Consider the following 18,322-nt stretch of genomic DNA (forward strand, 5'->3'; position numbering starts at 1 on the left):
CCTTTAACGGTGGTGTTGAACAGAGGGATCTTGGGCCTAAGTTTGTAGCTCCCTGGAAGTGGATATACAGTATAAAGTGGTTTAGAAGGCATATGGCATATTTGCCTTTTAGTCAAGGCATTGGGTTCAAAAGTCAGGAAGTTATATTGCATCTGTATAAAACTCCAGTTGGTCCACCGCATCTGGGGTATTATATACAGTTCTGGTCACAGGTGCAGAGAGGTTTACTAGGATGCTGCCTGGATTAGAGGGCATAGGCTATGATGAGAGATTGGACAAATGGGTTGTTTACTCTGGAGCAGCAGAGGCTAAGGGGAGATCTGATTGAGGTTTATAAGATTACGAGAGGCATAGATAAAGTAGACAGACAGCATCTTTTTCACAGGGTTGAAATGTCTAATACCAGAGGGTATGACTTTAAGGTGAGGGGGTAATTTCAAAGGTTATACAAAGCATGGTGGGTGCCTGGGATGCGCTGTCTTGGATGGTGATACATAAGGTACGTTTAAGAGAGTTTAAATAGGCACATGAATGTGAGGGAAATGGAAGGATATGAACATTGGGTATGCAGAGGGGATTAGTTTAGTTAGCTATTTGATTACTAATTTAGTTGGTCTGGCATAACATTGTGGGTTGAAGTGCCTGTTCCTGTGCTGTACTGTTCTATGTCCCCTCACGCGCCACAAATGTCTGATCTGCTTGACTCCGATGCTTTTTTCTTACACCATCAGTGATTTATGCTTTTTAACCCCTAGTTGTAATGTTCTTAATGTTTTCTTTTGAGCTTCTTCTATTTCTTCTATTATAGGACCAAGCAGATGTTTTAGGCTAGCGTAATGTTGATGCTTGAAGCACAGAGCAGCACTTGTCCTGATCCAGGGAAGAATTTTTCACCCAGAGACTGGTTGGTATCTGGGATGTGTGGTCTGAAGTTTGGTGAAGGTAGCGTTCACAATATTTGAGTTTTGAGACAAGCACTGAATTGCCAAGGCTTACAAAGCTACAGACCAAGTACTGTCAGTGAGATTAGTAATAGGTTGGGGTGTTTGATCGTTACCATGAACATGGTTGCACAAGCTGTTTTATTCAGAGGCAGGATTAACAAAGTCAAAATGTATTGATGTGGTTAAGAATGCAAAGTACTGAATTAGATAAATAGCAAAAATATTCAATGATTAATTCACCACACAAATGAAATGTACCCTAATGCATGTTGTCAAAAGTAAGGGGAGAAATCACAGAAAGACTGACAACAAAAATCTCCCTTAGCTACAGGAGTGGTGCTAAAGAATGAGTACAGTAGTATGCTGTTGTTTGAAAAGTAAGGTAGAGTCTCAGATTACTACAATCCATCAGTCCATCTTGTTTCACTGACCTGGTCTTCTGCCTAGTCCCATCCACACCAATCCAGAGCCCTCCATACCCCTTATATCCATGTACTATTTAAACTCTTACAAGTTACAACTGAATACTTATCTGCCACTTCCACTGGTAGCTCTTTCCACACTCGCAAGTTTCCCCTCAAAATACCCTTAAAAATTTCACCTTTGGAGTCATAGAGAGGTATAACCCAGAAACAGCCCCTTTGGCCCATTTAGTCCATGTTGAACTGTTATTCTGCTTAGTTATTCCCATCAACCCACACCGGGACCCTGGCCCTCTGTACCTCTCCCATCCATATACTTGTTCAAATTTCTTTTAAATGGTGAAATTGAACCCATATCTACCACTTCTGCTGGCAGTTGGTTCCACATTCTCACCATCTTCAGTGAAATTCCCCCTCAGGCATCTCTTAAGTATTTCACCTTTCTCTCTTAACGCATGACCACTAGTTCTAGTCTGACCTAACCTCGGAGCAAAAAGCCTTCTTTCATTTACCCTATCTATACCCTTGATAATTTTGACTACCTCTATCAAATGTCCCCTCCTTCTCCTACGTTCCAAGGAATAAAGTCCGAACCTATTCAACCTTTCCCTCTAACTGAGGTCCTCAAGTCCTGACAACATTCTTGTAGGTGTTCACTGTATTTTTTTTAAAATCTTATTGATATCTTTCCTGGAAGTACGTGACCAGAATACTCCAGATTAGGCCTTGCCAACATTATACAACTGCAACATAACATCCCGACTCCTGTACTCAATACTTTCATTTATGAAAGCCAAAATGCTAAAAAGCTTTCTTTAGATCCTATCCTGTGATGCCACAAACAAGCAATTATGGATCTCTATTTCCAAATCCTACTTTAGCACTCCTTCGTGTTCTACCATTCATGGTCTAAGACCTACCCTGATTTGTCCTCCCAAAGTGCAACACCTCACACTTGTCTGCATTAAATTCCATTTGTCATTTTGCAATCCATTTTTTTCCAGCTGGTCCAGACTCCACTGCAGGCTTTGTAGCCTTCTTCACTATCCACTCAGCCTCAGTCTTAGTGTCATCCACATATTTGCTGATCCAGTTTACCACATTATCTAAATCTGGAGTTCCCAGCAGCCTTTTTTGTTCCATGGACAAATACCATTAAGCAAGGGATCTGTGTACCCCTGGTTGGGAAGCCCTGATCTAAATCATTAATATAAAATGATGAACAACAATGGATGGTTGTTTGTGCACTGTGACAATCACGTTTCATAGACCTTCATTTTCCTTGTTTTTTTCCCTAACATATGACCTATTTGTAGGAGCATGATATAGCTGTTTATAAGTGATAGAGAAGGCAGATGTTTATTTATATTATTTTTATTTCAAGCTATAGCACAGCCCTTCCAACACATCACAAGACAACTTACAATGACAATAACCTCAAGGAAACCCACACACATCATGGGAAGTATGTATAAGCTTTCTTACAGAGGAAGCAGGAATTAAACTTTGAATTCTAATGCCCCGAGCTGTAATAGCATCATGCAATCGCTCCACTACCATGGCAGTCTAAAAACAGGCATAACAAAGGTAGAGTCCCTGGAAGTCTGGATAAGTTAGTTCAGCAGTGAGGCAAGTGAAGCCACCATCCACACTAATCCAGGAGCCTGATGAAACACCATCACCCAAAGTGAGGCTTGAAACCACAACCCTGTGATTAAGAGTCACATGCTGTACTGGCTGAGCTAGCCAAGTTTCCATAATATGCTTCCATACAGGAGGTTGGTCAATAATGTCAGAACAAGTGGAGTTAATTGGGCCCAGGACAAGAAATGGTTATTGGATTAAAAGCATAGCGATAAAATACAGATCCTTCTCAGGTCAGTAAACTGCAACTTGCTGGGATGCCACAGAGTCGGGCACCAAGCTCCCAAATTTTCACGATTTTTCTCTGCATTTTGGCCAAAAGGAACCACATTACATATTTCCAAGTTTTTTGACAAAACTAAATTAGGTGGCATTGTGAGTACAAAGGATGTGGAAACTCAACAGGGTTGCAGATATGCTAAATGAGTCAACAAGTATATGACAGATGAAATAATAAAAAAATGTGAACCTTTCCAGATTTAGAGTATATACGGGCTGGCATAGCAGATTGCATAATGCTATTATAGCAACCTAGGTTCAATTCCTGCACTGACTGAAGGAGGTTGTATGTTGGCTTCATGGCTGCAGGGTTTCCTCCTGGTACTCCTGTTTGCTCCCACATTCCAAAAACTTACAGGTTAGAAGGTTAATTGGTCACATGGGTGTAATTGAACAACATGGGTTTGAGGGGTCAGAAGAGCCTGTTTCTGTATCGTACCTCCAAATAAAATAACAGAATAAATAGACTATCTGTCAAATGTTGATTTTCAAAGGGACAAGCCACTGGATAACAGTTTGTGCAAGGCAGCTAATATCTTGCAATCTTAAAGAAGTTAGATGAGACAACAAGTGAAATACAATGAAGATTCATAGGACTGGTTACAGATACAAGTTGGTTTAGCAGTGCTCTCAGTAAAATGTAAGAACTTAGAACAGGCATACAGAGATGTTGCTTCCTTTGGCTGAAGACTCAAAGAACAAGAGCCGCAGTCTCAGAATGAGGGGTTACTGAAGGGAAATTCCTTCACGGGTCATAGTGTCATATAGCATGGAAACAGGGCCTTTGGCCGAACTCATCCATACCAATTCTGTTGCCCAGTGAACTAGTTCTATTTACCTATATTTGGTCCATTCCAAAAATGCATCATCTTCTGCATGAAGCTGCCCCTAATATCACTTAATTTCCCTTCTCTTGGAAAAAGACTGCATTTTAACACTTTTTCCCAAAATGCAATACCTTGTATTTATCTGGATTGAAAGTCATTTGCCAATTTGCCCACATACTGATCAAGATGTTTCATATTATCCATTGTCTACAACACCCTCTATTTTAATGTCATCCACAGACTTACTAAAATGTTTTGTACATTCACATCCAAATTGTTTACATAAGTTACAAATAATTATGGTGGTGAACCTTTAACTCGAGAGGGCTGCAGAAGTTACGACATCACATTCATTCACAGGATTGCTGGATAAAAACAAACTGCTGGAAAACTCAGCAGGTTATGCAGCATTGGCTGAAAGACTTAAAATGCAAGTTTCTCTAAGTCTCTTCATCAGAATTGGGAAAAAGAAAAAAGTAATTCATGAAACAGAAGTTTGGGTTGGGGACATTATTGGAGCTCTGACAGGATGAAATAGTCTGATTTTATCTACTCTGCCTGTGTAGTTTATTAAGTGAACTTCAGGGACATGTTCAGCAGACCAGACCATGCAAAGGAAAAGGGGGAAAAAACAATGAATGGTAAGCAAGTCCACCACCTCCCAGACAGAGAAAGAACAAAGTTCCATTTCTTACTGTGCTTATCAACAGATCATCCTTTCCAATTTCAGCCAGCACCAAGATTCCACCACCAGAAACCTACCTCCTTTCCCTTTCAGTATTTCAAAAGTTCCTCTGCAACTTCCTGGTCCACTCTTTGTAACAGAAGACTAATAAAAGTAATGCAGTTGAGATATAGTTTGGCTTTTAGGGAATATTCCAAGTGCACAATAGGCTCACATCAATATTTTCCTGAGCAAACATTAAAATTATTTTATATTGTGTTTTTGTCAGCATGAACAGTATGCTCCAATTTTTTTTTATATTTTTCCAACTTGACGGCAGGCTGCACACTTAAGTGGTGGAGAAACAAACATGGATGTGCATGATGAACAGAGGTAAACACTTTTTTGGATGGAAGTGGCTTATAATGGTGCTCCACAATAGTCTGGTTTGTGATTTATTTAGTTTTTGCTACATGGGTATCATTGGAAAGGCTAGCATTCACTTCCCATTCCCCATTATCCTTGAATTTTTGAACTCTTTCTGGTGACTGTACTCCCAAATTGTAAATATGTCCCAGGACATAAATCCAATGAAACTAAAGTAATAGCAATGCATATGGCAACTTGTAGTCGAATCTGAGTGATGTCCCCTTGTATATAGTGCCCTTGGTGGCAGGAACCATGGGGTTAGGAGGTGCAAGTGGGTTAAGATTAAGTTCACTATTTTAACAAATAGCCTGCTGATTAACTATCATAGATTTCAGGATGATGCAATGGGTAGACATTTTGCAGATGAAATACTTTGAGAATATGGAAAGGTTGCATTCTGTAAATATCATTTTAAAAAATATGAAACTATCTGGGCCGTACCCTCCAAATATCCGGACCTGCATCTCGGTTTTTTTGCACTACCTTACTTTCCATTTTTATATTTTCTATTTATGATTTATATTTTAAATTTTTAATATTTACTATCGATTTGTAATCCAGGGAGCGGGAAGCGCAGAATCGCTATGATGATTGTACGTTCTAGTATCAATTGTTTGGCGACAATAAAGTATAAAGTATAGCTGACTAGAGAATGTCCTGATGCACTTACACAAATCCATACTACTTTATGGAACCTTTTAATTCATTTGTTACGTTTAGAGTACATGTAATCAGATGGCATTAGAAAGGTTACAGAGTTCACAGAGAAAGCAGAATCTCCCAGTGGCCACCCATTTTAATTCCACTTCCCATTCCCACGTGTCAGTCCATGGCCTCCTCTACTGTCACACTGAGGCCACACTCAGGTCAGAGGAGCAACACCTTGTATTCCTCCAACCTGATGGGTTGAACATAGATTTCTCCAACTTTTGGTAGTTGCTCGGATTTCCAATATTTGCAGATTTTCTTTTACTTCTAACAGTTCACCACAGTTGGAATGAAACAGGAACTAGTAAGGAGTTTGGAAAGGACGTGAACATTCTTAGAATGGAGAGCCCAAACAGGTTTTCAAGGTTCTAATAGAGGAGAAAAACTATTGAGCAATTAAGCCAATAACTGCAGATTTAACACCAGTAGCAAAAGGTTTATTATCACTGTTTTATCAGACGTAGTGGCATCTGAGGGGGGAGATGAGTGAGAAAGATTTTGTTTTTCCTTCCTTTCAAAGTTGTCTTCACTCTTAAAAGGGAGTTTAAATAGATACTGGAGGAATTGGAATTGGGTGATAGTCAAAAGCAGGTGGAACTAATGTGGACTGCTCTTAAGAGCTAGGACAGACAAACTAAATGGGTTTTCAAGCTGATGGATTGTTTATATTTTGGTTACAATGAGAGTTGATACTGGGATAGTTATAATAGTCTCTTAAAATCTTAAGATGACATCAGTAACATACATTTCAGTACTTAAAATTGTGGTAGTATTGAAATACCATATTTAATTATATTTATGCAATTATAGAATTTTCATAAGAGGCAATCATAACAGTGATCACGTAACAGCAATAATGGCCAAATTTCAGAGATGAGGGGTAACTTTGAGAACACAAGACATTCAAATTAAACACAACGGTTTAAGATACAGATTTATTAAAATGTTCATACCATACTGCTAGTCAAAAATTTAATATTTTATATTCACAAATTCATATATAATGATACTTGTACATCATATCTTGTCAACAGTTTACAGCATAGTTATTCAGCTCATTAAAAATATTGACCAAAAAGGAATGGACAATTTTAACCTAAAGTATTTACAGAACATTAGTAAAAACAAAATGCAAGCAATGCAAATCTTCATTGCTATAGGAGTGTAAACTGCTCATTCAAGCGCAAATGGACCACAAACACTAGATTAAGTAACAAACCTTAGTTGTGCTGGTTAAAAGATCTGGAAAACAATTTTCAATTATGATCTAACATATCCTATTCTAAAACATAAAAGCATGAAGGGAAAAAAATTGGAAGTCCACTTTGTGCCCAATTCTACCAGTGCCCTAAAAAATAAGCCAACACCTTAAATTGCAGTAGTTACAGAAGGTAGATGAGTTTGTGCAATTCAAATAAAACAGCAAAAAAAAAATACTCAAAATTTTATCAATGCAGCATATGTCAGGCTTTTGAGGTACTCGAAAATATTTTAAATCCTCTTTTGCCTTAAGGATTTACAAGTAGCATTCTTTCCTCTAAAGTCATTGTCCAGGATCACCTCGTTTATCCGCAATATATTGTTAACAGCTGTCATATGGCATAAGTGACTGCTGAGAAAGTGCAACAATACTGATCATTCAATGCAGCATAAATAACGATGTTTTACAATTTCTCAAAATATATTAAGTTTTCAATGTATTTTGTTCACTTAAGCAGTTTATGTACACGTCATACACTGCTATTTAACCCCTTCAGCAGATTTTGACACGCAATGGGATGATTACACAAGGCACAAAGAACAAAATAAAGCACTATTAATAAACTTGAAGGAAAAAAGAACTGTTTGCCTAACTTTGTATCAAATCAAAATTAATTTTTATAACTAAAAGTTTTCATTTTGGTTTGTAATAGTTTGAACCAGGGATATACATTTCATAATTATGGATGCAGCAGAGATATTGAGGTAGGTCCAGACTTTTCTGAGAGTGGGAAAATGTGGTGAAGGGGAACAAAAGGAAAAAAGCAAAGGTTGAGTTTTAGCAAGCTGTCAGATCCTGTGCCTTTTTCTCCAAAATACGGATTATCACCACATAGCAATAAAATGTTTGGCTGGAAAAGGCTTCTCTGATATTGGAGCAAAAGGAAAAGGCACAGCAGTTTTAACAATGGACAAAAAAATGCAAGTTCTTTTTTGTTCCCTTCTTGTGCAGTGTTAAAACAAACTAATATTAAAGCCATTTACCAAATATTAAATAGAGTTTGGATTCACATTTCTGGAAAAAATACAGGCCAAATAAAAGGATGTTCTCTCAACCCACACAAAAGGTTGAACAGCCATCGTGGCACCAATTCACCATGACCTCCCACAAGAAATATTTCTAAAAAAAAATCAACAATTACACTTCAACTCTAAGTAATCTCTGAAGCAAATGAAAAGGTCTGTGAATCATCACTTTCTTAGGTGGCCTTACAGTTGTTTTCCATTGAGTTTATTCTGATCAGAGGCAAACAAATGACACAACTGAATTTTAGAAATAATCTGACTGACATTTCCAAAGCACCTTTTACATTTTGTATGACAGCATGATGGAAGATTTGCTTGTTGCATTATTTTTTTAAAGTGCCAAATGACACATAAGCTGCTTAATACAGTTTGTCTGCTCAATTTAAAAAAAACACTGAATATTTTTCAAGAATCAGGTTTCAGTTGACAACTCTGCTACTACAATCTGATCTGTCTTGCATCAACGTATGATCAAAGCTTTAAGGTGGAAATAATGGGTCAATAAATCTAATATTAAAACTCTCAAATGAAAATAATTGGCAGCACCACAGTTCTGAACAAAGCAGAAAGGGCAAGATCAGGACCTTTCTGCAAGACCACGAACTTCTCAAATGGCAATGGAGATGAAGGAGGGCGAGAATACAATAAAACAATCCATCATAATACAAATGGCAGCAATATCAAATGACAGTCCTACTATTAATTATAATTATTAACATACAGATCTATACATTTTGCACAACAGAGCCTTAGGACTATGAAATGTGTCCCAAGATCCAATCAGTGGGGTTCCTGCATCTCCCTACATTTACTGAATAATTTCTTATCATTCCAAAGCATAATATGATTTAAGTTGAGCCCAAATTATTACTGGAGGTCATTTAGGCATGGATGACAGTAAATGTGTTTATATTAATATAATGAAATGTGCATTGAATAATTCTTCACTGAAGCATCAAGTCCAATACTGGATCAGAGTCATGAAGTTTGGGTAAGACAAATTGCTACAAATACAATTTAATTGCTATTCCACCATTTAGAAAGTTAAAATGCAAACATAATTTTAGATAAAATCTCTAGGTTACTATTTATTAACCCAAGGACTATAATCTAAAACTGCAAAAAAAAAAATTTGTTTAAATAGCAGACTTGAATTTCTAACGCCTTGTCAGTGATCACTGTGTTTTGGTCATAAGTAACTGACGTTTTATGTAGAGGAAGGGGACATCTACTTGCTTCCATCTTTATGCACTTCTTTAAGATATTAGCACATGTTCTTTTGGTAGATAAAAATTTAAAAAAATCAAAACTATACAAGACCCAGCTTATTTTTAGCACCGCTGACCAATAGAAAGGTTTGTAGAAAGTGCACGATTACGTATTACACATTGCTTGATCCGTGCTGCAAGTTGTATTAATGCCATTAAGTGGAGCCATTAAGTTAGAATTGAAATTTTTAAAAAATAGTTTCAACATACATATCTGGCCAGGTTTTATGTGATCTGATATTTTTTTTTACATGTAAAGGCCACATAGGCTAGATAGTCTTTAATACAAAGACTCTCAAAAAAAGGAAACAGTATTTTATGCTTACAAAGATTGCAACTTAATTTTCAGAAACCCATTTTATACACCTCATGTCAATATGATTTTTAAATGCCACTGCAAAGATATGGCAAAACAATTTAAGCAAGTCTCAGCTAAAAACAAACTTTTGTTGTCCTTTAAATTTTACACAAATTGTTTACATTGAAGGTTACAAAATTATAAGCACTAATATTTTAATTACACACAATAACATTTACAATAGAAAATGCTAATCATTCAATGTTGAATTCTGCTACATGCTTAAAATTCTAAACAATTTTACAATCTAGCTCTTTATCTACAATTTTATAGATTAGAATAACTATCCCAAAAATTAATGTTGGCCACCAATGGCAGTAATTTATAAGGCAGATTACATCACCCAATTGCAGCATCAATTGTTTCTCAAATGGCAGTGACTGCAATAAATTCTCAAAGAGCTGTTGTTTGCACAGATCATAACATCTGCATTCTAATAATGATCTGTTTTCTTTGATTTACTATAAATATCACTGTCAGTATGCAATGCATAAACAGAATGCAGGGGCCAGTTCACAGTAGCACCCATAACTTTGAAGCAAGATGTAAACTTTTCAATAGTGCTGGTTAGAGATTGCTTTATAGCTAAGGACACTTTAATAACTAAAATCTGTCCTGGAAACAGGAACAGAGTTACAGATCTCAGGATTGTCCAGTTCCAAAACAATAGCCTATCATAGTCAATGGCTACTGCAAGAATAGGAAAAAAAACTTTATGGCAATATATCTTCCAAAATCTCTAAAGCTGTACACATCCGTTCACCAATTTTATTTTGAATTTATTTTACTTAAAACAACTGAGTTTGATCAGAAATAACTAGTTTCAATAAGTGCTGTGTAACATGCCCTAAAACAGCGCTGAATATAATGATTGTATTTCTAAATAAAATGGAACTTTGTTATTACAGATCTCTTCAAATTTTACCTTCTTGTGGTAGCTCAATTATAAAAAAAAACCCAAGCAGTTCAAATAACTAAGATATACCTTTGGTAAGAACTGCTGAGGGCCTCAAGTCTGAGATTATACTATATCCTTAAAATAAAACAAATGCAAAATGTTTACATACTGTCATATATTATGCTAAAGTATTTCTAAAATTTAGCCATTCATGCATGCCCCAATTCCAGTGAAATGTTGCATTTCTACAATTTAGTTTGACCAATGTTTTTTTAAAATTTTAAATAGTCTATCTTACTGTAAAATATGTAGTGTATTTAAAGCCCTGAGAATTCGCTATGCTGTTGCTATTCATTAGTCACATTTTTATATCTTAATTTTGAGATTATTAACCCCATACATTTGAAAATACACCGATAAACCTCTTCCTGGCTAACACAATAGATGAATATATCTGAGCTTTCTGGAAAGTTTCCACTCCCAAAAAACATTCCCTCTGGAACTGTCAAAACCTGCATAATACAGGAAATCGAAGTGGAAAGGTCAGTAAGAACTCGGGCTTGAACTTGAGTCTTCCAAGCTATAACTTGAATGCTTTAGTGTCAGAACTAAGGAAATATCATAAACATAAATCTGAACGTGCTCAGATTTTCATAATTACTCTGCAGTCTCACTACTTTAAAAATAAATGCTTTAACATTTACTGGGTTCTTTTATTATCTCTAATCTTTTCAGAATTACTAAGGACATTTTATCAGTCCATCAAGAAATATATTTCAATAATGGAAGAATTTTGAAAATTCTTTGCCTCAAAATACTTGGCAAAAATATTCCCAGTTTTGTAATGAACTGCAGCCTTGTGGCATCTCTACAGAGTACCATTGTCATATACTGTTTAGAAATACGAAAAGCTTACTAAAACTCTTTTACAACACAGTTGCTTCTATCTACACTTGTTACATTAACTTCAAAAAGAAAGTATTTTGCCCAAATGAGATCATTGTGCAATACAGTTTTCACTTATGGCCATATAAATAGGTTGCTAACACTGAAATTTATGCTAGTCACGTATGATATTTAAAATTTGCTGAAGAGTTGAGGTATGTTTAAAAAATTTTTTAGCCACTTAACAAGTGCATATAGGCCATCAAAAAGATATCAGAAAATCAGTCAGAAATGTTTGGCTTCAATCTGTGACAAAGTTTATCCATGAAACAGTTTGCTTAAATTAGATGACCACCATTAAAAGAAATGTCTCTTAGCAAAAACCTAGCACCATCTTAGAGCTGCTTTTCTAATATGACTGTGGTGTGTGCACATTCTGTTTTTGCTGACATGAGGGCAACCGCGAGGTAGTTCAGAAATTTACTTCATTCTCAACGTTTACATTTTTAATAGTTCTCATATGCCCTGTAACCATTGAACTGAAATAGGTGAAGCAATTGGCATGGCAATCCCTATGTCCAATTTGGCAGCAGGCCACAGTCATGGCAAACCAACCATAGCATAAAAATACTCAATTTGTATCATAAGCATTACTGTATCAAGAGTTGAGAACTGATTAACTGCAGCATCCTACAAAAATATCAAGAGACTTTAGCTCAATATATAAAATAGTGCCCATCTGGTCTAGTTAATGTTTTATAGATTGTCTCCAAAGATTAATTGCTTCAAATACACAATATTTTCTACTGAACACACCTTAAAAAGTCTGCATGCCTTCTGGTGGCAATCTATTGAGAAAGTCAGAGCTACACAATATACTGTTTGTGCTAAAATGAAAAAAAAACCTCACTGTTCATAAACTTATTTTCAGTGTTAAAAGACCTTTTCCCCCATTCTGACGTAAGATTGCCATATTTCACAGTACTGTATTACAGTAGTCTTATCTGAATCGACTGGATAAAACTCCAGGTCTAATAAAAGGAATGCCATTAATGTACAATTTTGAAACTCAAAATTCTGCCATTTGAAGCCAACAAATGGGATATGTCTTTAGAGAGTCACACCATCCTCTAAACGCTTACATCACTTGAAACAAATCTCAATCAAATATGCAGTTACTAATGCAGACTTTGATGCATTCAGAAGCATTTCCTTCAAAAAGTTTTTTTACCAGGTTCAAGTCCAATAGGCTGCATATAATTAGATTGCATTAGTGGAGATATGTGCTGATATAATTATCACAAACCTCCAAATATTCATGCTTTTGCTCTTCAGAAGGAAAACATTACAGGTGGTGTGATATACACACTACTGTGTAACACAGATCCTCATAATTGAAGGAGGTTGAAAGAGTATGGCATTGTACACAGCAACATAAATAGCAAATCATTCTTCACTACGTTGCTGGTGAAGTGCAGCTAGTCTTGTCTTTGCCCAACTCTTCAGAAATTCCAACCAAAGACACCTGTCAAGCAAAATACATAGTGCGCAGTGTGTCCTGGTGAACCTGCACAGCTTTAGCTAGAGCTTGCTGATCTCTACCATTACTCTGACCAGACGTGTGACTTCCTTCAGCACTGAAAAGCAAAAGGAAATACAACATTAGTTGAGAATGAATAAACTAATGAATTGCATTGAACTAATATCACAGAAATTTTTCACACAAATTGTTCATGGCAGGTCCACACAAAATCTCAACATTTGCTTGATGTTTGCAATTTATTCATTTCTTTAGGACCTGGGAATAACTGGCAAAGCCATTATTAATTGTTCATCTCTAAATTCATATTCTGCTAACCTTTTATCCTTGACTAACTTGCCTTAATCTCAATGTACCTTAACCACATAATTTGGTAAAGTTCAGCACTTTAACCACTCCTGAGTTAAGAGTTTTCTCCAAATTACCATAGTAATAACCACGTTTATAATTCAGCTTTGGATTCTCCATAATGGCAACATCCAATTCAACAAAACCATGCATAATTTTGAACCTCTTTATTAGATCATCGCTGGTTCTTTCCCTAACAGAAAAGAGCCATGGTCTTTTTTTGGTTCTCTTTGTAGTAATAACTTTATAACTGGGTAATATTTGACATTGTTATGTAGATAACTGTGCTGAAACAGTTTTTCCTAAAAGTACAGTAATATCTGAAGTACAAATATTCCATACTACAAAATGGAATATTATTTGATCCCAAAACTTTGTGGTGTTCCGTGCTCTCAGCTATTTTATGTGGAATTAAAGCAACTGAATTTTTTTTGGGGTGAGAATTTCAGAAAAAGCAAATGGCTCATTTATTTGGCACTTCTGGATAAATATTGTTGCAAATGCTTCATCCTTTACTTTGACACTCAAATGCTGGGACCAAGACAGCCATCTCCTCCCATTACTTGTTTATTCAACTACCAAGTAGAGAAGGGAGGAGTACCAAGCTTTGATTTTCATGCATAACACTCTCTAGAGTTTACAGAGAATGGTGTGAAAAACAAAAGCATCCAATTTGCGGCAGTTCTGTGGGCTAAAACACCTTGTTAAAGAAGGGAAGATATACTCATGGGCCACTTTATTAGGTACAGGAGGTAGTGCAAAAGAGGAATAGCAAGGTGCTGTTCATGGACCATTCAAAAATTTGATGGCAGAGAGGAAGCAGCTATTCTTAACGTTGAATGTCTTCAGGCTCCTGTACCTCCTCCCTGATGATATTAATGAGAGAAGGGCATGTCCCGGTTAGTGAGGGTCCTTAATGATGGATACTGCCTTTTGAGGTACTGGCTTCTGAAGGTGTCCTCTGTTGTGAAGAGATTTATGCTTGTGATGTCGCTGAATGAGTCTACACTCCTCTGAACCATTGCCATTGTAACTAAGTGTTTTACTTACTACCCATTATATACCCATCGAACAATTGCACCTTTAGGGCTCAGCCAGTTCAGATAATGTCTTTAAGTCGATACTGTCAAGTATCTTAAGTAAATTTTTACTTCATTTTCCCTACCCCCAAATATGAACATTTTCACAATGAAATTTTACTTAATTTGAATCAGATAAGTGCAGCCACTCATTAAATTTTACCCATCCACTGCAATTCAGTTTTCCTTTCATTAATAGATTACAAGCAGCCAATTATCGTTCTGAATTTTAGACATTAAATTAACATGGGTTTGTGAAATTTTGAATCAAAGAGTCAAAATTGAGCAGGCACTTTTGTCTTTCTGCCTTTTGCTAAAACATGTTTTTGATGCTTGGTGACATTCCTCTTCTAACTATGTTGTTTTTCTTTCTCAGCTGAAAACACTTGATGTTAATAATGTTGTCAGTCTTCACCTTACTGAGCATACAACTTAGAGAACAACCAAAAAAGTAAATTTTACTCACCTATCATGTTCCTTGTCCACCAAATGATACCTGGCACGAAAAGCAACCAAATGAGCATAATAGGCTGGTGCTGGGATAGAAACTGACCGTGTGCATCGCACATATGTGTGGCAAAGTTGATATGTAAGAATTTGAAGTTCATCAGCATTGAAACGATTATCATCCCATAGTACGTGGTAGTGAGATGGTCGGCTGGTTCCCTGAAAGGCAAGTTTAATTATTAACCTCACATTTTAACTAAAATTATTTCTCTATTCTTACTCAACATACAAGTTCAAAGTCAAATTGAATTTTCATTCAACTATACACATGCATACAGGTAAAGGAAACAGTGTTCCTTTGGGGCCAAGTTGCAAAACACAGTACGATAGCGGAAATACATTCAGTCACAAAAAATGTGTAGACCAAGTCCCCAAGTGGCTTGGCCTGAAGGTTGACGTTGCTTTGGAGCCACATTTCTGCAAGAACAAGCAGGCAGCAGTTCATCATCATGCACAAGTGCAGCTGAACGCAATCCAGCTTGTTATCACAGGTGCAAACACTAGAGAGCAGAACGAACTGAAGGGGCTAGTTCCCAAAGCAGCACTGATTCCAGCATATCCGTCATACCTCTGCTCTCTCTGAAATCACCTACAACATATGGAAAATATAATCTGCTGGGGCATTGTATCTTCTATTTTGCTAGACTATTTTGTTTAATTGGTCAGCTATCTGAAACAAAACTGGCATTTCAGATAGATACCGGTTTAACAATTTCTCAAAGTATACAAAACTACCTTGGAAGTTTTGCATGGAAGCTTGCGATCACATGCATCACATTAACAGGTATTGGAGATGTCTACTTTCTTTCAGTTGGTTAAAAAAAAGGATTAGGAAAGTTGTGCATATTTAATTCTTAATAAAAGCAGGAAAGCTAGAAATATACAGCAAGGCAGACCATCTCAAGGAAGAGAACGAAGTTGAAGGTTGAAGTCTCTTCATCAGAACTTGGGAAGGAAACAAAAAGCTAGCTAAGCTGCAGGGAGAGAGGGTATCTATGAAAGGGTAAAACAAGTGTGACCATAAGAATACATTGTAAACAAAGTTTATCTGGTCAGTGAATGAATGAGAACAGTGAGAACACATAACATTCAAAAGAATGTAGGAGTTGCAAAATACAGAGCAGGAACATGTTCAAGTAAGGCATGTTCCCCACTCTCAAGGGAACAAAAAGATGAATGCAGCTCACCCAGTCTACACATTGCTTCTCTAATGAAGACCACAATGTGAACACCAAGTGTAGTACTCTAGGTTGGAAATGCAAGGGAATTGCTGTGTTATCTGGAAAGACTGCTTAGGTTAGTGGGAAGCACAAGTTGGTAAATTATTGCACTTACTAAGGTACAGTGAAAAAAGCAAATGTTATTATCAAAGTATATACATGTCACCATATACAACCGAGATTCATTTTCTTGCGGCCATACTGAATAAATCTACAGACTGATAACGCTAACAGAATCAATGAATGACTGCCCAACTAGGTTGTACAACCAGAGTGCAGAAGACAATTGTGTAAATATAAAAAGAATAAATAATAATAAATAAGCAATAAAGAATGTGAGACAAAGAGTCCTTGAAAATTAATCCATTGGTTGTGGGAACATTTCAGTGAATGGGTAAGTGAAGTTATCCCTTTTGGTTCAAGAGTCTGATGGTTGAGGTGTAGTAACTGTTCCTGAAACTGCTAGTGTGTGACCTGTGGCTCCTATATCTTCATTCTGATGGCAGCAGGGAGAAAGAAGCATGTCCTGGGTGGTGGGGGTTCCTGATGATGAAAGCTGCTTTCTTGCAGAAGTGTTTAATGCAGATGTGCTCAATGGTGGGGAGGGCTTTACCCATGATGGCCATGTCCACTACTTTTTGCAGAATTCTCCATATAAAAGCTGATTGTGGACTTCAGGAAGGGCAAGACGAAGGAACACATACTAATCCACAGAGGGATCAGAAGTGGAAAGAGTAAGCAGTTTCAAGCTCTTGGGTGTCAAGGTCTCTGAGAACCTAACCTGGTCCTAACTTATTGATGCAGTTATAAAGAAGGCAAGACAGTGACTATACTTCATTAAGAGTTTAAAGAGAATTGGTATGTCAACAAACACAATCAAAAACTTTTATAGATGTACCATGGAGAGCACTCTAACAGGCTGCACCACTGTCTGGTAAGGGGGTGGGGGGGTGGGTGGGCTACTGCAAAGGACCGAAAAAACTTGCAGAAGGTTGTAAAGTTAGTCGGCTCCATCTGGGTACTAGCCTGCAAAGTACCCAGGACATCTTCAAGGAGTGGTGTCTCAGAAAGGCAGCATCCATTATTAAGAACCTCCAGCACTCAGGGCATGCCCTTTCCTCACTGTTACCATCAGGGAGGAGGAACAGAAGCCTGAAGGCACACACTCAGCAATTCAGGAACAGCTTCTTTCTCTCTGCTATCTGATTCCTAAATGGACATTGAACCTGTGAATACCACCTCACTTTTTAAAATATATACTATTTCTTATTTTTTGCACGATTTTTAATCTATTTGATATACATATACTGTAATTGATTTATTTATTGTTATTGTTATTTTTTCTTCTTCTATATTATGTACTGCATTGAACTACTGCTGCTAAGTTAACAAATTTCACAACACATGCTGGTGATAATAAACCTGATTCTGATGTTTCCGTACCAGACTGTGATACAGCCAGTTAATATACTATCCACTACACATCCTATAGAAGTTTGTCAAAGTTTTAGATGTAATGCTGAATCTCCACAAACTCCTAAGGAAGCAGAGGTACTACCGTGAATTTTTTTTGTAATTGTGCTGCACCCAAGTTAAGTCCTCTGTAATAACAAAAGCTAGGAATTTAAAGTTGCTAACCCATCTCTAATCCTCTGAGGTCTGCTCATAGACCTTTAGTTTCCTTCTCCTGAAGTCTATAACCAGCTCCTTGATCTTGTTGATATTGAGTAAGAGGTTGTTGTTATGACACCACTTAGCCAGATCTTTAATCTCCCTCCTTTATGCTGATTCACTACCATCTTTGATTTTGCTTTCAACAGTGGTGCCAATAGCAAACTTGAATATGGCATTGGAGCTGTCTTTGCCCACAAGAGATAGCTGGCTTGACCCAAAGCATTGAAATTTTCTCCATAAATCAGCTTCTAATGAAGTCCACTTCTGCAATCACTTTTATTCAGATACCCAATACATCTTTCTGTTTTTCTTAATAGGCAACAAAAGTTTAGATAAGCCTGG

At 36.9% G+C, this 18,322-nt stretch overlaps 1 protein-coding gene across 1 annotated transcript in view; it reads right to left on the minus strand.

Moving 5' to 3' along the window:
* Positions 1–6,721: 6,721 nt before the first annotated feature.
* The window catches only part of ago2 (argonaute RISC catalytic component 2), a 90,364-nt gene continuing 78,763 nt past the window's right edge, over positions 6,722–18,322 (minus strand). The window contains exons 18-19 of the mRNA XM_072259372.1: positions 15,046–15,245; positions 6,722–13,249 (exon numbers count right to left, since the gene is read on the minus strand). Of these exons, the coding sequence (XP_072115473.1) occupies positions 13,141–13,249; positions 15,046–15,245 (309 nt within the window). The 3' untranslated portion in view covers positions 6,722–13,140. The remainder of the gene's footprint in view (positions 13,250–15,045; positions 15,246–18,322) is intronic.

Source organism: Mobula birostris, chromosome 1 (assembly GCF_030028105.1).
Source record: "Mobula birostris isolate sMobBir1 chromosome 1, sMobBir1.hap1, whole genome shotgun sequence".
In the NCBI taxonomy this organism is placed as follows: Eukaryota; Metazoa; Chordata; class Chondrichthyes; order Myliobatiformes; family Myliobatidae; genus Mobula; species Mobula birostris.